This window comes from Erinaceus europaeus, chromosome 18 (genome assembly GCF_950295315.1).
Source record: "Erinaceus europaeus chromosome 18, mEriEur2.1, whole genome shotgun sequence".
NCBI lineage: Eukaryota > Metazoa > Chordata > Mammalia > Eulipotyphla > Erinaceidae > Erinaceus > Erinaceus europaeus.
In genome coordinates, this window is record NC_080179.1 from 44,662,086 (window position 1) to 44,683,757 (window position 21,672).

Below are 21,672 nucleotides of genomic sequence, written 5' to 3' on the forward strand. Positions count from 1 at the left end.
TCAAAAAAAAAGTGGAATGAGGGGAGGAGTTTGGAGAGCTAACATGATGGTTACACAAAAAACCTGTCAGGCCTGAGGTTCTGAGGTTCTAGGTTCAGACTTCAGCACCATGAGAACTCAGCAGTGCTAAACAAACAAGACAGCAAAACATCTCATCATAAAACATGGGGGGGGGGGGGCAAAACCCAGGAGGAATTAGAAGGCTCTGGTATGAAGTTTATTCACTTTAGGGCCCTTCTTTAAGACAGTATTAATTTTACATATATATAAATTATAGTGTATACCAAAGTGAGTATCTAGAATGTGAAGAGAAGGGCAGGGCAGTGGCACAGCTGGTCGAGGGCACACATGACAGTGTGCAAGGTCCCCCTACCTGCAGGGGGAAGCTTCACAAGTGGTGAAGCAGGGCTACAGGTGTCTCTGTGTCCCTCTCCCTCTGTCTCCCCCTTCCCTCTTGATTTCTCTCTGTATCCCAAATAAATAAGTAAAATCTTTAAGAAATTATTTAGAATGTGAAGAGAAATCATAATCCACTATCAGTTTTTTTAAAATGGACAAGCACCATGGTAACAGAACAAGCACTCCCTCAGGGCTTAGTCACATCACCTCCCCACCCCACCCCACCCCACCCCCAAGGCAGAGGAGCCTGGACTGTCTTCCAACCTACAGACCAGAGTGATGAGCTGCATAAGGAATCCCACTGAGCTAACAGCGGAGCCACTTCCTGAGAGTCTTGAAGAGGCAACGGGGAGAAATGTCTCCAGAAGCTCAAGTCCTGTCTTCAATGTGCAAGGAGCTGAGCTCAGCCTCACAGTCAGCATGGACAAGGAGCAAAGCCTCCCTGTAGCCTGTGGGAGACTCAGGTCAGTCGAGGCAGACTCTTGGTCTCTGCAAACTAGGTGATAAGTGTGTACAGTCTCTTCCGCTGCTAAACTGTGCTGATCTGTTCCACAAAAACAGAAAACCAATGTAAATACCACCCACATCACAAAATCTAGCAAAGTAACTTTTTTTTAATTAAATGCTTTAAAAAACTTTTTAAAAAACTTTTCGGGGAGTCAAGCTGTAGCGCAGCAGGTTAAGCGCAGGTGGCGCAAAGCGCAAGGACTGGTGTAAGGATCCCAGTTCAAGCCCCCAGCTCCCCACCTGCAGTGGAGTCGCTTCACAAGCGGTGAAGCAAGTCTACAGGTGTCTGTCTTTCTCTCCCCCTCTCTGTCTTCCCCTCCTCTCTCCATTTCTCTCTGTCCTATCCAACAACGACATCAATGATGAATACAACAATAAAACAGCAAGGGCAACAAAAGGGAATAAATAATAAAAAAATATTAAAAAAAAAAAACTTTTCGGCTCAGCTTCTATGCCTTTATGGTTGTTGTTTTGGCTTCTGTTATTGTTTGAGGGGATATATTTTTATTTTATTAGAATATTCCTTAAAGAAAAGAAAAAGATTTCTTTTCATGAGAGAGACAGAGGAAGCTTTAAAGGAATGAAGCCAGAGTGCTGCTCACGTGGTAGTGCCAGGGACTGACGTCAGCACCTTGAGTGGCCAGGCAAAAGCATACCCAGTAGAGTGCACACATCACCTGGGCCTTCTGGGGCCTCTGGCATGCCAGTTTAGTGTGTAACCACTATGTGATCTTCCTGGTCCTTTTCTAAGATTTACTTATTTCTAGTACAGAGATGAAAGACAACTACCAGATGGTTTCACTTATATGTGGAATCTAGAGAACTGAGACACATGAACTTGCAAAAAAAAAAAAAAAAACAGCAGAAGCAAACAGAATGTTAGTAAGACTTTGGGAGGGTGGGGACACAGAACTTTGGTGGTGGGTTCGGTATGTGGAACTGTATTGTGTAATCTTACAATTGTGTAGCCCATGATTAATCACAAATTTAAAAAATGGTAAAAAAAATATTAATATCATAATGCTATGTAACAGGCTGCTAACAAAAATCTCAATCATGGGGCTGGGTGGTGGTCATGGGGCTGGGTGGTGGCGCACCCGGTTAAGTGCACGGTAGAGTGCACAAGGACACATGTTCGAGCCCCTGGTCCCCACCTGCAGGGGGAAAGCTTCACAAGTGGTGAAGTAGTCCTGCAGGTGTCTCTCTGTCTCTCTCCCTATCACCCCCTTCCCTCTCAATTTCTGACTGTCTCTATCCAGCAAATAAATAAAGATAAAAGAAATACTATAGCTACTAAAAATCTCAATTATGATTTTAAAATAAAAGTTTCATATTTACAATTTAAAAGCTGGAGATTTACAGGGGCTGGACAGTGCTACACCTGTGGAATATACATATTACCAGGCGCAAAGACCCAGGTTCAAGCCCCCACTCCCTATATGCAGGGGGGAAGCTTCACAAGCGGTGAAGTATGACAGGTGTCTCTCTGTCTCTGTCCTCTATCTTACCCTCCCAGCTCAAAATTCTCTCCATCCTATCAAATTAAAAGAAAAAGAAAAAAACAGCCCCCAGGAGCAGTGGATTTATCTATCATACAAGCACCAAGCCCACCAATAAAATAATCCTGCTGGCAATAATTTTTTTTAATTTATTTTTTTAAGACAAAGATAAAGCTAGAGACAGAGACATCTGGACCAGAACACTGCTTAGCTCTGGAACCACTAGTGGTGCCCCAGACTTATAGCGTGGCCTCTGGGGTCTCCAGCACGGAAACTCTGTGCTTTGACACTGAGCTATCTCCCAACATTCCTTGTTTCTGCCCCAGTTTCTCCTCCACTCCCCACACCCCTTCTAAGCCAGGTGCCACAGGTTGTGTTCATATCAGAACACACCCCTCACCCTGCACCTCACGTCCCAGTGCCAGCTGAGAGGACAACAGGAGTTTTCCTGGAAGCCACTGCTACCCTAAGACAACTAGTGATAACCAAATGTCAGACAGACGTCAAGCCATACAATGCTGCCACCAACCCCTAACCAAGTGTAGCCTTAGCTTTCTTCAGCTGGACCTCAAATATGCCCATGGTATGTCCCAACACTGGCCCACCTAAGAGGAAGCTGGACAGAGGGAAAGTCTAGCGAAACGAAGCAAAAGGCTTACTCAGCATGGCTGTGGTGCCCTTTCCTCACAAAGGTACTAAAACCCATGCCTGAGAGAATTCAATCCCAGTGAGAGGCCCTGTGTCTATGCTCTGTCTGAACACTCTACCTGCAGTTCCATCGAGTGGCCATCAAGGAGGAGCTTCTCTTGCTCCAGGAAATCAAGTCTGTGCTGTCACACTGGGTGCAGGCCCAGCCACATTCTCCACGGTAAGTGGCACAGACTAGAGCCAAACCAGAGTGCACTTTCACTCGCTGTGGTGGGGAGCCGACGAGCGCTGAGGAGAGGCTGCGTTCTCACGACCACTTGGCTCTGCCTTTCCACTCCTCTAAGACTGACTAGTCACTAAGCCACGGAGCTGAGCTGTCCTTCAGAAGCAGCTGTGTGAAGGCCCATCCCTCCCTTGCTCCAGTCAGACAGAAAGCTCGAAATGGAAACGCTGCATGCAGGGATGCCGCAGGTCGGTGCCGGAGTTGAGATTACTTACCTCAGGTCAGCAATCAAGTTCTTTTAAACATGGTTTTTCTTTTTTTAATATTTCATTATTTTTTAAAATTTATTTGTTTATAAAATGGAAACAATGACAAGACCATAGGATAAGAGAGGTACAATTCCTACCACCAGAACTCCGCATCCCATCTCCTCCCTGATAGCTTTCCTATTCTCTATCCCTCTGGGAGTATGGACCCAAGGTCATTGTGGGGTGCAGAAGGTGGGAGGTCTGGCTTCTGTAATTGCTTCCCCATTGAACATGGGTGTTGACAGTTTGATCTATCTTCTTCTTCTAGCGTTTGCCCTTCTTCCGTAGCCAGTCAACAGCGTCAGGTTGAGCCTGATGTAAAGTTTCGAGACCTCCTTTGAATCTGGAGAGGTGGCAGTCGTTGACTATGTGGGTCATAGTCTGTCTGGAGCCGCAGGGGCAGTTCGGGTCGTCTCTGGCTCCCCAGCGATGGAACACAGCGGCGCACCGGCCATGGCCTGTTCGATAGCGATTGAGGAGGGCCCAATCATAACGTGCTAGGTCAAAGCCGGGTTGACGCTTGCAGGGGTCTGTGATGAGGTGTTTGTTCTTGACCTCAGCTGACTGCCAGCTCTGTTTCCAAGAGACTGGAACAGAGAAGTTCAGTGTAGGCGTAGGGGACCAGATTGGGTGACGAGACGTCAAGCGTTGGACAGGGTGGGCGAAGATATCCGCGTATATTGGCAGGTCTGGTCGAGCGTAGACATGGGAAATGAACTTAGATGATGCCGCATCCCGACGAATATCTGGCGGGGTGATGTTGCTAAGAACTGGCAGCCATGGAACCGGGGTGGAACGGATGGTTCCAGAAATGATCCTCATGGAGGAATATAATTTGGAATCGACCAAGTGGACATGGGGGCTACGGAACCATACTGGGGCACAGTATTCTGCAATGGAATAGCATAATGCCAGAGATGATCCACCCAGCCTGCCTCTCTCTTTCCCTAGTGGGGCAGGGCTCTGAGGAATTAATATTTTATTTTTTTAAGTTTTTATTTATTATTGGGTAAAGAGAGAGAAAAATAATTGAGAAGTGAGGGGGAAAGGAAGAAAGGCAGAGAGACATGAATCCCTGCTTCACCACTCTGAAGCTTTCCCCCTGCAGGTGGGACAAGGGGCTTGAACCTGGGTCCTTCCATACTTTAATATGAGCATTTAACCAGGTGCATCACTGCCTGCCCCCCCTTTTTTTTCCTCCAGGGTTAATGCTGGGGCTTGGTGCCTGCACCATGAGTCCACTGCTCCTGGAGGCTATTTTTTCCCTTTTGCTGCCCTTGTTGTTTACTGTTGTTGTTATTGTTGTTGTCATTGCTGTCACTGTTGTTGGCTAGGAAAGAAATGGAGAGAGGACGGGAAGACAGAGAGGCGGAGAGAAAGAGAGATACCTGCAGACCTGTTTCTCCCCTTGTGAAGCGACTCCCCTGCAAGTGGGGAGCCGGGGGCTCAAACTGGGATCCTTATGCTGGTCCCTGAGCTTCATGCCATGTGAGCTTATCCCACTGCGTTACCACCCAGCCCCCATTTTTTTTTCATATTTCCTTTTTTAAAATATTTATTTTCTTTTTTGTTGTTGCTCTTGTTTTTATCATTGCTGTGGCTATCATTATTGTTATTGATGTTGTTGTTGCTGGATAGGACAGAGAGAAATGGAGAAAGTAGGGGAAGATGGGGGGGGGAGAAAGAGAGACACCTGCAGACCTGTTTCACCGCTTATGAAGCGACCTCCCTACAGGTGAGGAGCCGGGGGCTCAAACTTGGATCCTTACATCAGCCCTTGAATTTCACGCCATGTACACTTAATCTGCTGCACTACCACCTGACCCCAAATTTTCTATAGAAGGTTAGACAGAGAAAAATAAAGAGGAAAAAACACTATAGGACTACCCCAGCACTAGTGAAGCTTCCCTGTCCCCTGCAGATGGGGGCTGGGGGATAGAGCCTAGGTCCTTGTGTGCTGTGATGCGTGCGCTTTAGTGGGTGCACTACCCTCCAGCCCCCAAGAAGTCAAGACATATGCTGATGGGACACACCTCCCACCGGTCACGCCACTCAGAAAGCACCTTAAGCAAATCTGCTCCCCTGCCACACGGATAAACCTGGCACAGACACAGAATATTCGCGTCACTGCAGAAGGTGCTCCTGGAGGACACTGCGTCCAAGACTCAGTTCAAGGTAGAGGGGGGTGCACATGTGGGCACGGCTGGAGACGAGACGCTGAGCACACGGGCGGAGAGGTGGTCTGCATGACTTACCTCATCGTACATGAACTGCAGGGTCAGCGCGGACTTGCCAACCCCTCCACTGCCCACCATGATCACCTTGTGAAGGGCTAGGGAGCTCTGGCTCTTGCTCTTGTTCGCAGCCATCTTGCTGGCTTCGTGGGGTTGCTGCACAGGAGACCCAGTCGCAAAACTGCCAGTGAAGAAGACAGACGCTTAGAGGCAATTTGGTTAGTTCCCAGCTGAAGTCAAAGGAAAATTCATACACTCTAGAAAAGCCTGGCTCAGCAGTCCAACAGAGGAGGCATTCTTCTAGCTCTGGGCAAAGATAAAAGTCTACTGCAGATAAAATTCATCAGGCTCTAGGACAGAGCCAGAGGCACTGCAGAGCTGAGAGAAACAACTACACAGACCCAGTGTCCATGCTGCTGGGGGTGACGGCCCCACTGGCTTCACCATCCTCGCCAGTTCCTGCTCCACAACCCCCTGCCCGGTCTCTCAGTGCCACAATAAACAGCTCAAGAGCTTCTTGTTGCTCTCCTTGCTCTCCCTTTACCCACTTACCTAAACACACACACACACACACACACACACTCTCCCTTTACTCCCTTTACCTAAACACACACACACATACACACACACACACACACACACACACACACCCTTACATTCAGGGATTGTCCAGCAGGTGAAGGGATTATCTGAAGAAGGACTAAATACATATTTTTATAAGGGCCTCCTTCATAACATATGACAGTTCAAAGAACAACAAAAGTATTGACTCTGGATCTGTCTGATTTTAATTCATTTGTGCCACCCGTGTCACCACTGGGGCTTTGTGCCTACATGTCAAATCTACCTGGTAGCCATGTTTTTTTCTTTCTTCCTTCCTCCCTTCCTTTCTTTCTTCATCTGTTTATTTGTTTGACAGAGACAGAAACTGAGGGGACAGGGAGAACAGCGGGAAAGAGAAAGAGAGAGAGAGAGAGGGAAGGGGAGGAAGGGAGAGAGAGAGAAGGGGAGGGAAGGAGGGAGGGGGAGAGAGAGAGAAGTGTTTCACTGAGCAGCACTGCTTCACTCTCATGGAACTACCTCCCTGCAGGCAGTGATGGGAAATTCGAACCCAGGTCCTTACACACAGTGACACATATGCTCTACCAGGCACCTTCTAAGTCACCTGACACTGACTCTGGGTTTTAAAGTGTCAAAGCATTGACTCTAGGTTTAAAATGATCAATTAAAGTGAGCTAAACGAATCAATTCATCAAACCAATTTGTCCTCATCAGAGGTCAGAGAAAGTGATTAGGGTGACTGCAGCATCGCTGGAATACCAAGTGTTACAGGGACCAGGTGGTGCTCACCCAGGTAAGTGAACGTGTTACAATGCACAAGAACCCAGCTTCAAGCCTCCAGTTCCCCCACAAGTGGTGAAGCAGGGCTGCGGGTGTCTGTCTCTCTCCCTCTCTTCCTCCCCCGTCCCTCTCAATGTCTCTGTTTCTATCCAATAAACAAATAAATAAATAATTTTCAAAGCCAAAAGTGTCATAAATAAGTCAACACCTGGAACTTATTCTAACTCATGTGCCAAGTTTTATTTTAACCAGTTTGCATGAGGAACATCCTCCTTTCACATCTATCACAGAGTGCAGGAAAAGACCACCTCACTCATGGGCTCGAGGCTGGCTGCCGTCTGTGAGCTGTGTGACAGGACGACTATTTAACGCTCGCAGGCCAGCTTTCTGATCTGCAGACACTATTAAGTGCCACTCACTTTTCAGGGATTTTTTTGAGGATTAAGTGAGATGACATATCCAAGATCCAAGCACATCGGAGAAACTTAATAAAGGTTGGTTTCCTTCCTATTTAATTTTATTTTTAAGATCAACTTACTTTTATGAGCAAGAGAGACCAGAGTGCCACTCATCTCTGCCATAGGCAGTACTGGGTACTGAATCTTGGGCTTCCAACCTTTCTTGCCTCTCTGCCATAACACGAGCTAGATGAAGTTCTCCTCAGTTTGCGGAGCCTTGCTCTTCTCTAAGGGAGGACGCTGTCTTATTACTGCAAAGCCTTAAAAGGGGAGCTCAGTTGGAAGATGTGGCCTATAATAGCTCCCCATTTTCTCTGGGTTTGTGTCTTAAGACAGCATTTTAATGAGGCTGGGAGAAAGCTCGCCTGCTAGATTTCAAGCCCTATTATGACAGTTACTGGATCTGAACCCCGGCACGGCATGAAGATGCCATGTATCAGATGGGGAGAGGTCCATGAAAGGCAGAGCAGCACTGTGGTGTCTCTAAGCTCTCTCCTCCTCACTCTAAAATACAGGATTAAAAAATGCCCTAGGTCCAACATAGATATGATGGCCTAGACGTCTAACAAATCCCTCTCTTCACCATCACTGGTCATCTCCATCAGCAACAACATCATAAACCCTCTTGGGACCTTGCCCTCAATGTAGAACAAAAATGGCAGGGACTGCCCCACTCTCCAAAGTGGGGCTAGGTCAACATACTCTGCTATTCGAGGAAGATTGGTCCTGAAATGAGTGTAGCCTAGAATGTTCGCAGATGTGACCATGGACTGCAAGCTCAGACCGACAGGGATGCAGAGGTTACACAGACTCCTGTACTGAATATGAATAGACATGAACCTTGGGTCAGATGGATGGGGTTTACAGTTAATGGTATTTATATACTTTCCCCATATTTGGGAGCTTCTCTCTGCCCTTATCCAGTAACTCTGACACCATCTTTCTAGACAATACTCCTAGCCCACCTCCATGTTAGCTGTTGGGCTCAGTCAGAAATTAGTAAAGTCATGGGCTCCTTGGAATATCCCTAAAATAGACTTCCTAGCTCCTTCCAACATGAAGACTCCAAATTTCATCTGCTCTACTTTTACCTTTAGGTTCCTGATTATTAAATAAATCGTTCTGCTTTATATCTTAATGCTTTTCAGCCACCAAGTTGTAGATGTTACCATGATGCCAACCTGACTTCCCTCAGCAGACGACCTCACTAATATGCCCTGGAACCTCACCTCCCCAGATCCCTACCCTCCTAGGGAAAGACAGAAACAGGCTAGAGGTTTGGATCAGTCTGCCAATGTCCATGTCCATTGGAGAAGCAATTACAGAAGTCAGACCTCCCACCTTTACACCTCATAAAGATCTTTGGTCCATACTCCCAGAGGGATAAAAATAGAAAAACTTCTAATGGAGGGGAAGGGATATAGAACTCTGGTGGTTGGAATTGTATGGAATTATACCTCTCTTACACCACAATCTTGTCAACCATTATTAAGTCACTAGTTAAAACAGAGAGAGAAGAAAATAAATGTTAAAGCAAAAAAAAAAAAAAAAAAAGGCCTAGGGCTGTGGAAATAAGCATTACAAAAGGAAACAGAGAGAGAGAGAGAGAGAGAGGGAGAGGGCATTTTAAAACTATTTATAGATGAGCATATTTCTTTTGAGACTAATCACTTAGTCACTTCCCACCCTAAGCCTAAGCTTCAAATTTATATGCTACCTGAGTCATTTATGATGGAAAAAAAAGAAAGAAAGAAAGAAAGAAAGAAAGAAAGGAAGAAAGAAAGAAAAAAGAACAGAAGTACCAGCACAGTGCCCGTAGCTGAACTAGTTCTGAAAACTGGAAGCCAATCCAGAGATTATTTATGAATCATTCTGCATTTTAGCAAACAGTGCTCAGTGTCAAGGCAAATGCCAATTAGTCAGACCACTTCCTATTTCCAATCCAGACGAGGAACAACCCTATCTAGATCAGGCCATAAAGATGAAGGATCACAAAAGACAGATTGATTGACAGGGATTATAAATGCTGAGCAATGAAAAAGTAAACTATAATAATACCATTTATTCAGGAGACATCATTCCCACTGAACACCAAGGTACACTGTCTTATTTCTTAGCATCTACCACCAAAGTAAGAAAATCTGGGACAAAATTAATTGACTGTATATGTGAGTGTGCCAGTCTATGTAAGAACACGTGAGAGGGAAGCACCTCCCTTTCTGCTCTGAGTCTCTAAGCCACTGCTATTCTAAAGACACACTGTGATCTTGTACACACAAATGTGTACAGTCTTACACACACAGGGTCACTACACAATCTCATCAGCACTAGTCTCGAGAGAGAAAATGTTCATATGTTGTTGGCAGGATCTACAACTCTGACCTATAATATATTTGGGACCTACAAACACTCTGAGAATGAATAAAGGAATGAATGGATGATGAATGATAAACAGAAATCAGGACGCCAGTTAAACAAGTCTCCGTGACACAGACAATGTCACATTTCTCATCAGTGCTCTATTAACGGCACGCTGTCTTAAAGGTTCAACTGTGGACACTGAACTAGTAAAGTAAAAGCCCTCCTCAGAAGTCCTTTCTGTGGTTTAACAGCAAAAGCTATTTGCAACCATAACAATTTTAAAGCACATGCACATGCACACATGTGCAGAAGCCAACTTGAGACTAGTCAAAGATAGACACAATTAAAGAGCAATAAACATGATAACTACAATTGGTTTTCTTAATTCTTTTTTCACTTTTCAATTTTTTTTAGTGAGTTAATATTGTTTTCCAAAATTACAAGACAATAGGGAGATACACTTCCATACTAGTCCCACCACCAGAGTTCTGAATACCGTTTTTTTTAATGTTTATTTATTTTGAAGAGACAGAGAATCAAAAGGAGAGAAAAAGAGACACACACACAGCAGCCTTCCACCACCCATGAAGCTTCCCCCCCTGCAGGTGGGGTAGGGGGACCCGGACCCAGATCCTTCTGAAAATGCAGTAAGTGTTGAAATATCACTGGTCATTTCATCAGTCACTTCTGCAGCATTAGCAAACAAAAAAGTACCCTTACATTATGAAACTCTTAGAAGAAATGTGCAATTAATAACAATAGTCTTCTTTATTTAACTCTTTCTTTTCTAAATATTTATTTTATTCTACTTTAGTGAGAGAGAGAGGGAGGGAGGGAGAGAGAAATACAGAAAGACAAGGAAAGATGGAGAGACAAAGAGAAACCAGAGCACTGCTCAGCTCTGGTTTATGTTGGTGCTGGGAACTGAACCTGTAACCTCAGAGCCTCAGGCATGAAATTCTTTTGCATTAACCACTAGGCTATCTCCCTGACCAACAATGTAGTCTTGTCCCCCCCACAAAAAAAAAAAAAGTTTCCAAAACTACTGTTTTACCAGAGCTACTGGAAAAAGGGAAATATGGGAAACATCACCAAAGAGATACACTATCAACAATTACTGTGTGTGTAAGAAGTCATCTGGAATATGATACTTTTTTCTGCAAATGAATTGAAAGAAAAACAGATAAGGCAACGAATAAATCATGAAACCTAAGAGAATGGAACTGAGAATACTGGATGAGGGAAAGGGGTTGGGAGACAGCTCGATGGTAAGGTGAGTGCCTGTCATGTGTAGGCCCTGGGTGTGAGCCCCAGCACCACATAGGAGTGTCACAGCATCGAGGGAAGCTCTGGTGTTGTGTAGCATCTTTCCCTGTCTCTATCTCTACATATCTGAAATGAAAAGAATGAAAAAGTAGAGCCAGGGAACAATGAAACCACACATATCCGAGACTGGTACCCTTAAAACGAGAGAGAGGAGTGGAGATAGGACATCCCAGATTAGTATGTGGCCAAGGGCACCCAACCCATGCAAGGGTCTGGGTCTGGGCCTAAGCAGACTGGGTCCATGCTGGGTGCTGGAAGCCCCCAAGCAAAACAAAGCAACAGGGCTTCTGTGACCTTGGAGACAGCAGGCTGCCCCTTCCAAGAGAGCAGCTCCTGGGGCCAGCCGACTGCCAGAAATGTGGATTTCTCACTTCCCTTTTTCAATGTTAATAACCACATCAATTTTTAAAAGCACTATGTGAGCAAACAAAGCATGTCTGTAGGGCACTCGTTTCTTACAAATTGGCAGCTATGTTTTTTGCCAAGTGGTAAGGGCTGCTGTACAGCAAGAAAGAGCCGGAGCCAGCATGTGTGGGGACGCTGGCCGGGTCTTGGCAGCAGGCACTGGGTCTCCTTGGCCCTGCTCGACTCCCAGCCACCACCTCGGCAGGGCCTACACTGGGGCTCCTCGTAGACAAGAGCTGTGAACAGGCGCGCTCCTGAAAACCTGCTTTGTGTGTGAGTTCACCAACTCTCCTCTTCTACCACTTCCCAGTCTGAAGAGTCCCGGTTGAACATGCGCATGGCCTTCAAAGGACTGTAGGTCTACTGGGGGGGGGGGGGGGGACTTGTAGGTGTGATGCCTTCGAGCTCATGGTCCCCAGCATCACACAGGACAAAGCTGTAATCGGGTCTCTCTTTCTCTCAATCACAGTGAATCTAAAAGGCAGGGAGGCAGGGGCCTTGGCACACCTGGTCCAGTGCACACGGCTGCATGGGGCACGCTTCACAGGCAGTGAAGCAGGTCTGTGGAGAGCATCTCTCTCCCTCCCTCTCTATCTCCCCTTTCCTCTCAATTTCTCTTTGTCATTCTAATAAAATAGAAAGAAAAAAGGACAAAATGGTGGATCCTTACTGCCAGCACTGAGTCCTAGTGACACTGCCGGCAATAAAAAATAAAATAGGGAGTCGGCGGTAGCACAGCAGGTTAAGCACACATGGCACAAAACTCGAGGACCCGCATAAGGATCCTAGTTCGAGCCCCCGGCTCCCCACCTGCAGGAGGGTCACTTCAGAAGCAGTGAAGCAGGTCTGCAGGTGTCTCTCTTTCTCTCTCCCTCTCTGTCTTCCCTCTCCTCTCTCCATTTCTCTCTGTCCTATTCAATAACAATGACATCAATAACTACAACAATAAAACAACAAGGGCAACAAAAGGGAATAAATATTAATTAAATAAATAAAATAATTCAAATATATACATAAGTGAAATCCCAGGTATCAGACCAAGATGGGGGAGGGGAATGCCAAAAGAAATGTATCACTTTGAATGCCTGAAGTGTCCACTCAGCACATAGCAATTCAGCTGAAGGTGCTAGTGCCTCCAAAAAATTCAAAGACCCTTCCCCCTCGCACGGCCAGGAAAGATGCCCCAATGGCAAGGGCCTTAAGGGGCTGGGCAGTGGCTCCCCTGGTGGGGCACACACATCACCATGCACAAGAAACCATATTCAGACCCCCACCCCTTACCTGCTATGGGGCGGAAGGGTGAGGGAGTTTTCCAAGCAGTGTGCAGCGCTGCAGGTATCTCTCAGTCTCTCCCTCTCAATTTGTCTCTATCAAAACAATAATAATTAATCATTTAAAAAGTATATCCAGGAACGATGTCTGCTTCAACAGGTCAAGTGATGTCTCCAGAGCCCAGTTTCTTTTTAAAAAAAATATTTTTATTTATTTATTACTGGATAAAGACAGAGGGAAATTGAGAGGGGAGGGAGAGATACAGAGGGAGAGGGACACCTGCAGCCCTGCTTACCACTCGTGAAGCTTTCCCCCTGCAGGTGGGGACCAGGGGCTTGAACCTGGGTCCTTGAGCACTGTAATGAGAGCGCTTAACCAGGCGCGCCACTGCCTGGCCCCCTCCAGAACCCAGTTTTTCTCTACCCTTTGTACCCTAACCCCCAAGCTATTTTTTAACTCGTTTTTTAAATTTTATTAAAAATTTTATCTTATTTAAATTTTTATTTTTGTTTTAAATTTTATTTAAAAATGTAAAAATGTATTTGTACCCTTACCCCACCCCACCCACTGGAATCTGTGCTCCCACCATCCCACCACTCCAAGTGAACACGTTTTAATCCTACCCAGACAGAGTAAGAGGCAGGGGAGAGACAGAGAGGAGAGAAGCGACAACACAGCCCCATTCTGCTGCTGGAGAAGCTCCCCTCTCCCCTGCATGGTGCTCCCGGGTGGCGCGGTGTTCAGATGGGTTCAGCCCGGGTCCTCACCCAAAATGAGGTCTTGGGTCGACTAGGTGAGCCATCTTTTGGCTTCCATTCCTGTCCCCTCCAATCCTAGGCTTTTTATCGTTAACATTCACAGACTTCAGCCGTCTCCTGCAACTTCAATAGCCCGTGTCTAGAAAGGCCCTCCAGGGGCCTCTGCCTCCACTGCTGGTCTTCATAACATCTTCCACTGCCCAGACCACAATGTGCAATTCCTTTCTTGTTTTTTAAGACTTATTTATTTATTTTTTTGGTAGGGAATTATTTTATTTTTTAACTCGTTTTTTAAATTTTATTATCTTTATTTATTTATTGGACAGAGACAGCCAGGATTTGAGAGGGGAGGGAGAGACAGAGGGGGGGAGAGAGAAAGAGAGAGAGAGAGACACCTGCAACCCTGCTTCACCACTTGCAAAGCTTTCCCCCTGCAGGTGGGGAGTAAGACTTATTTATTTCATGAGGGAAAGCTAGACTGGGAAAGGACAGAGTGCTGCCCCAGCACATGCTGGGAATCTAACTGGGGCCTCAGGCAGGAAAGCCCTGTTCTCTACCTACTAAACCACCTCCCTGCCGCTCCTTTCTTTTTCTGTGTACTGGCTTTTCACTTGTTTTGTCCACACCAATTAAAGCTCCTGCAGGCAGTCATCAGGTCTGTCTTTGTCCCTCCCGTGTCCTTGTTCTGGAGCAAAGGTTTCCTCTAGAGTCATAGAAAGCATTCAGTGGGCAGGGCTAAACAATCCCCCACACCACCATAAACCAGAGCTGAGCGGTGCTCTGGTAAAAAAAAAAAAAAAAAAAAAAAAAAAAAAAAAAAAAAGAAAGAAAGAAATTTAAATCCTTTACTTAGCTCAAATGCAAGCTTGGTAAATAAATAACATTAATTTATTTTTTTTTTAAGCTTGAAGAACTTGTCACTGAGGGGCCAAGCAGTGGTGCACCTGGTTGAGTGCACACATTACAATGCACAAGGACCCGGTTCAAGTCCCTGGTCCCTTCCTGCAGGGGGAAAGCTTCACAAGTGATGCAGGACTGCAGGTGTCTCTGTCTCTTTCCCTCTCTATCTCTCCCTCTCCTCTCAATTTCTCTCCATCTCTACCCAATAATAAATAAAAACATTAAAAATGTAAAAAAGAAAGAAAGAGCTTGTCACTGAGAATTTAAACTCCTTAAGACTATTATTTAGAGGTCCGGGAGGTGGCTCAGTGTTGGACTCTCAAGCATGAGGTCCTGAGTTCAGTCCCCAGCAGCACATGTACGAGAGTGATGTCAGGTTCTCTCTCTCTCTCTTTCCTCCCATCATTCTTCATGAATAAATAAATAAAATCTTTTAAATTTATATTTAAATACTGATTTGAACTTATTGTGATGACATAGTAGCTATGACACAGACCCTTTAAGCCAAGACTATCAGATCCTCAGTAAGTTTATTAAGCAAGTCAGAAACAAAAGCTGTTAATTTGGTATTTCAATGCAATTTGCAAAGTCCCTATGATTATAACAGATTCTCTTTAAATTTCAGAGCAACCAGGGTTGGGGAGATAGCTCGGTTTCTTACAGCACCAATACACATGCCAGAAGGTCCAGAGGTCACAGGTTCAATCCCTCTCCTCTCCTGCTCTTTCTCATAAGAAATAAAGAAATCTTCTCAAAGATAGAGACCTAGTTTCCTAAGAATCTCATCACTTTACCCACGGTCTTCAATAAGGATTTTCAGAGGAGATGCATGGCCATTCATTCGCCTGTTGTCTGTTGCCAGTGACTTTCCTGACTGGGCCCCTCTTGAATGATCCAACAGCCTCAAGCAAGGGGAAATGTGAGCTGAAATGGCTGAGCAACAGAGTGACATCAAGAGGCTGTGAGCACCTTGGTTCCAGGGACTGCAGGTCACCTAGCAAAGAAGTCTTAGTTCTCTCTCAGCAGACTCAAGCTCCCCAGGGCTACTGCTGAGGCTCTGTGACAGCATCCCATTAAGGAAAAAAAAGGAGAATAGGGAAGGGGGGAGTGGAGAGGAGGGAGGCGGAGGGGAGAGGAGGGGAGGAGAGAGGGAAAGGAGAGGAGAGGAGGGAGGCGGAGGGGGGAAGGGAGGGAGAGGAAAGGGAGGGAGGGGAGGGCGGCAGAGAGGGAGGGGAGAGGAGGGAGGGGAAGGGAGGGGAGAGGAGGGGAGAGGAGAGAGGGGAAGGGGAGGGGAAGGGAGAGAAGGGAGGGTAAAGGGAGAGGAGGGGAGAGAAGGAAGGGGGAGGGAGAGGAGGGAAAGGGGAGGGAGGAAAGAGAAGGGAGGGGAGAGAAGGGAGGGGAGAGGGGAGGGAGGGGTGAGGAGGGAGGGGAAGGGAAGGGAAGGGAAGGGAGGAGAGAGAAAGGAGGGGAAGGGAAGGGAAGAGAGAGAAAGGAGGGGAGGGGAAGGGAAGAGAGAGAAGGGAGGGGAAGGGAAGGGAGGAGAGAGAAGGGAGGGGAGGGAGGGAGGGGAGGAGAGAGAAGGGAGGGGAGGGGAGAGAAAAGAGGGGGAGGGAGGGGAGGGGTGAAGAGGGAGGGGAGAGAAGGGGAGGGGTGAGGAGGGAGGGGAGAGAAGGGGAGGGGTGAGGAGGGAGGGGAGGGGAGGGAAGGGGAGGAGGGAGGGGAGGAGAGAGGAGGAGAGGGGAGAAGAGAGAAGAGGAGAGGAATGGAAGGGAGAGGAAGGGACAGGAGGAGAGAGGAGGGGACGGCACGGGGAGAAGAAGAACAAGTCAGCCTGGACTCCTCTGGTAGGTCAGTCTGTAACCTCCTGGAGCTCTTCATTCAGTGGCCAGGCACAGCTGAAAGCAGCCCAGCCCTCCAAGTTTCTCCTTCTGTGCTCTCAGGAGGAAACTCCACACACTGACTTGAGAGAGAGAAGGCTACTCCAATCACCCTGGAGCCACTGACACCATCAGTAGCTCCAGGGAATAGGATTTTTATATTCTCAGGCAGGGATGGCTCGTTTCCATGTCTACCAAAAGAAGGTTCATGAAAGAGCCCTCCCAAATTCTCACTGTTTTGTGGTGGTTGTTTGTTTTGTTTTCTGAAATCAGGTCTACAAAGCTATTTAAATTAGCACTTCTGTGTGCCTAAGAAAACATGTCTTGGGAATTTCTGTTCCATGGTGACATTATTATTATTATTATTATTATTATTATTATTATTATTATCCCCCACCCCTCACCAAAGGAGGGGACAAAAATTAACAGAAAACGTGAGTTAACTAAAACAAAAACCAGAGAGTTCTAAAGTTGGTGCTGTAAGTGTCTGGCTCTACACATGTGTAATTCCTTCTGGAAGATGAGGCTCAGCTAAGCTGTACCACACACCCCCTGCAAGGCTCCCCCACACAGAGACCTCCCGGTCTAAGCGTGCCTCATGCCAGTAAGTCACCGATACCTATTTGCACTGAGGCAAAGCAGTGATTGCCTTCCACGAGACTTGTCCCTGCCATCACCCTGCGAGCTGCCCACACATCCGAGGGAGCCTGTGTGCCGGCACTTGGCAGATGCTCAGCACGTGGTAGGTTAGAATCCAAGTCCTCTACACTAACAATATTTATATACTTGCCCCAGATTTGGGAGCTACTCTCTTCCCTGATGCAGCTTCCTAATCCTTTTGCCAACTATGACACCATCTCCCCAGAAAATAACCTGGGTCCACCTGCATGTTGGCTGTCAGACTCAGACAAGAACTAGTAAAGTCACGGGCCCCTTGGAATCTACCTAAAATAGACCTACTAGCTTTTTCCAAAGTGGAGACCCCAAATCTTCATCTGCAATATTCTTGCCTTTAGGCTCATGATTAGTCAACAATTTGTTCTGCTTTATATCGTAACTCTTTTTTCAGCCACCAGGTTCCAGATGATACCATGATGCCAACCTGACTTCCCTAGGCAGACGACCCCACCAATATGTCCTGGAGCCCTGCTTCCCCAGAGCCCCGCCCCACTAGGGAAAGAGAGAGACAGGCTGGGAGTATGGATCGACCTGCCAACACCCATGTTCAGCAGGGAAGCAATTACAGAAGCCAGACCTTCCACCTTCTGCACCCTTAATGACCCTGGGTCCATACTCCCAGAGGGATAAAGAAGCGCACGTGGCGCAAAGCGCAGGGACCGGCGTAAGGATCCCAGTTCGAGCCCGGCTCCCCACCTGCAGGGGAGTCGCTTCACGGGCGGTGAAGCAGGTCTGCAGGTGTCTATCTTTCTCTCCCCCTCTCTCTGTCTTCCCCTCCTCTCTCCATTTCTCTCTGTCCTATCCAACAAAAAAAAAAAAAAAAAAAAAAGCAACGTCAACAATGGCAATAATAACCGCAATGAGGCTGCAACAGCTAGGGCAACAAAAAGGGGGCAAAAAATGGCCTCCAGGAGCGGTGGATTCATGGTGCAGGCACCGAGCCCAGCAATAACCCTGGAGGAAAAAAAAAAAAAAAAAGAATAGGAGGGGATGGGACGCAGAGTTCAGGTGGTGGGAACTGTGTGGAACTGTACCCCTCTTATCCTTATCCCATGGTCTTGTCAATATTTCCATTTTATAAATTTAAAAAAAATTTTTTTTAAATCCAAGTCCTCTATCTGAGTCGAGAGGCCACATTCAATCACTCCATCCCCTGCACCTCAGTTCTCAGCCCAAAGACCAGAGACATCTGCCCTGCTTATCTCACCATGTTAACTGGGAGGAACTAATGGGAAAAATCCATGCTGAAGTCAGGCTGTCAATGGGAAAGAGAGGCATTAGTATGCACAGAAATCCGTTGGGACCTACTTTCTCCTTTATCACCCCTGAAAAGACACCGTCATCTGCAGAGGTGTTAACAATGGGTATTTTATTTTACTACTTTCTTCTTTTTTATTAATATTTTTTTTATTTATTAGAGAGAGAAAACTGAGGAAGGCGAAGGAGACAGAGAGGGAGAGAGACAGAGAGATACCTGCAGACCTACAACACCACTCATGAAGCTTCCCCCTTGCAGGTGGAGATCAGGGGCTTAAACCTTGGTCCTTGTACACTATAATGTGAGGGCTTAACCAGGTGCGCCACTGCCTGGCCCCAACAAGACATTTTAAGGCTTGCCCTCAACCTCACCCAGCATCTCCTGCAATGTCTCCAGCAAACTCTCATGTTCTTCCCTGCAGTCTCAGTGCATGAAGCCAGAGGACTGAGCACAGGGAGACCATCACCCCCTCAAGAACTGGTGACTACAGAACTGGGACAAGCTCCAGCCTGCTCTAGGTGGGAGCCTGGGACTCAGAATTCCTCTGCAGAGACACAACCCGCTCTCTTCGCTCACTACGAAGATTTTTGACCCAACAGATCTGTTTATCCAACCCCTGAAATGAGCAATGCCAGGCTCCCAGCACAGCGTTCCAGAACTTCAGCTGACCCTCAGCTTCCTCTAAGATTGACCTGACCAGCTCAGAGCCCCGGGGATGTCACACCTAAGCAGATGCTGTTTTTCCTCTCTCTGTCTCCTGGTCAGGAGGCAGTCCTGCTGCCTACTGAACTTGCCTTCTTCAAGACTGTCCTCCCTCTGCACAAAGCCCTGTCTTTGGAGGTTTGGTCATACCCTTCCCCGAGCCTGCCAGTGATCATCTGGGGACCTCCCGGCTGCTTCTCTCACTGCTTGGTTCACAACTTCTTTCTACCCAACTCCTGTCATTCACTTCAGTGACCTATATATGGATGAATCATGTAAAAATTGGGACTCACAAATCCTTGAGCTTCTCCAAAAATATTTCCCCTCATTTTAACCAGCCCTGCTGTGGTGGCACCTGCAAAGTCCTCACCATCATAAAGTTACCCCTCACAGCCCAGGAGATGACGCAGTGGTTAGAGAGCTGGATTTAAAAGCATGGGATCCCGAGTTCGATCCCTTGGTTCATCCCATGTGCCAGAACAATGCTCTGGTGTTCTCTCTCTTACGTTAACATGTAAATGAATAACGGTTACTCTCATGGACTCCAAGAAAACATGCGGTGCTTTACAGAGGGGAGGGGGGAAGGGAAGAGAGGAATGAAAGAGAGTAAGTGGTTTTCAAAGTGTGAGGACACTGGAATTTTTGTGGTGAGTGTAATGGATCGTGTGTGTGTGTGTGTGTGTGTGTGTCTGTGTCAGGCTGGAGGCTAAGCGGAGGCACACCCAGCTGGGCACATACATCATTACTATGCGCAGGGAGGCTTCATGACAGGTGAAACAGTTCTGCAGGTGTCTCTCTTTCTCCCTCTTTATCTTTCCTTTCCCTCTCAATTTATCTCTGTCCTATCCAATAAAATAGAAAAAAAAAAAAAAAAGAATACATATATATACCAGGAGTGGTGGATTCATAGTGCCAGAACTGAGCTCATGATAACTCTGTTAGCAATTAAAGGGGGAGCATGAGGTAGCTCAGCGGGTTAAGTGCACATAGTGCAAAGCTAAGGACTGGCATAAAGATCCCAGTTCGAGCCCCTGGCTCCCCACCTGCAGGGCAGGTCACATCACAAGTGGTGAAGCAGGTCTGCAAGTGTCTATCTTTCTCTCCTCTCTGTCTTCCTGTCCTCTCTTGATTTCTCTCTGTCCTATCCAACAACAATAATGATAATAACAATAACAACAACAATAAAAGGGCAAAATAATGGAAAAAATGACCTCCAGGAGCAGTGGATTTATAGTATAGGGACTGAGCCCCAGTGATAACCCTGGAGGCAAAAAAAAAAAAAAAGTATAAGGCTGTATGTAAACAAAAGGGAAATCAGTAAGTTTGACTGAAAAAAGAAAAAGGAAAAAAAAGGCCTGGAGAAGCAACTCGCCCTGAAGAGTGCATGGCCCTGGGTTTGCTGCCAGCAAAGCAGCCTTCTGGTCTGTCTCTTTCTCTCGCATTACAAAAAAATATATATTAAAAGAAGCAATTATCTCCACAACCATGCAGCCTCTGTGTCCACCCTCCTGGATTACTTGCTGGGGCACCTGCCCAGCGAGGGTTCTGCCCTCTCAGACACTAGCAGCAACGGCGTCCAGCACCTTCCTCTGAGCCCTGCTCTTTGCAGTCCTCAAGCTCGGACCTCACAGCCCCACACCACAGAAGCTCTCCCTCAAACCGCAGTCACCTCTCTTGCTCCTTCCTTTCACTGCTCTCGGTGCCTCTGCCTGGCAAGCAGCAGCTGTTAGAGAGGAAAAGAAAGTCCTACCACCAGCCCTACAAACCGTTCCATCAAGAGCATCTCTGATGGCAAGCAGGGGGTGGACATTCATGTCACACATCCTAGGAAGACACTGAGTCCCCTTGAGCCTGCTCTGTGCTCACTCTCAACAGAAGCCCTCACTGCTTTCCTCCCAAGGAGTCATGGCTCTACCAACCTGTCTGTCCATCTCCACACACACTACCGCTGCCAGCGTGGACAGCTCTGAGCAAAGGCCAAGCCCTCCACATTGGGTCCCTATGTTCTGCCACCCCCACCGCCGCCAAAGAATGCCGTTCCTGTCACAGCCCTCTATTTCCTGTATCACTAGTCAGTTTCCACCTTCTCTACAGGCTCCTGTCCAACAGCAGCAGATATAGTCTACTTCATCTTCATCCTAAACATACACGCCTTCTTTAATTTTTATTAGTGATTTAATAATGATTAACAAGATTGTAATGTAACTGGGATGTAATTCCATACAGTTCCTACCACCAGAGTTCCATGTCCCATCCCCTCCCCTATTTTTTATCCCTATGGGAGTATGGACCAAAATTCTTTCTGAGTGCAGAAGGTCGAAGGTCTGGCTTCCGTAATTGCTTCTCCACTAGACATGGACGTTGGCAGGTGGATCCATACCCCCAGCCTGCTTCTATCTTCCCCAGTGGGGTAGAGCTGGGGGGGAGGATGAGGTTCCAGGACACATTGGTGAGGTTCTCTGCCCAGAGAGGTCAATCCTCTTTCATCCCCATATGTCCTCTCTAGCTTGTGACACGA

General features: G+C 46.9%; 1 protein-coding gene across 2 annotated transcripts in view; it reads right to left on the reverse strand.

Moving 5' to 3' along the window:
• Nucleotides 1–21,672, reverse strand: part of RALB (RAS like proto-oncogene B) — a 55,780-nt gene that overhangs the window by 23,082 nt on the left and 11,026 nt on the right. For both annotated transcript variants that reach the window (XM_007524766.3, XM_060177980.1), the window contains 2 exons: nucleotides 12,991–13,076; nucleotides 5,840–5,999 (listed from right to left, as the gene is read on the reverse strand). In XM_007524766.3, the coding sequence (XP_007524828.1) occupies nucleotides 5,840–5,953 (114 nt within the window). In that variant the 5' untranslated portion in view covers nucleotides 5,954–5,999; nucleotides 12,991–13,076. The remainder of the gene's footprint in view (nucleotides 1–5,839; nucleotides 6,000–12,990; nucleotides 13,077–21,672) is intronic.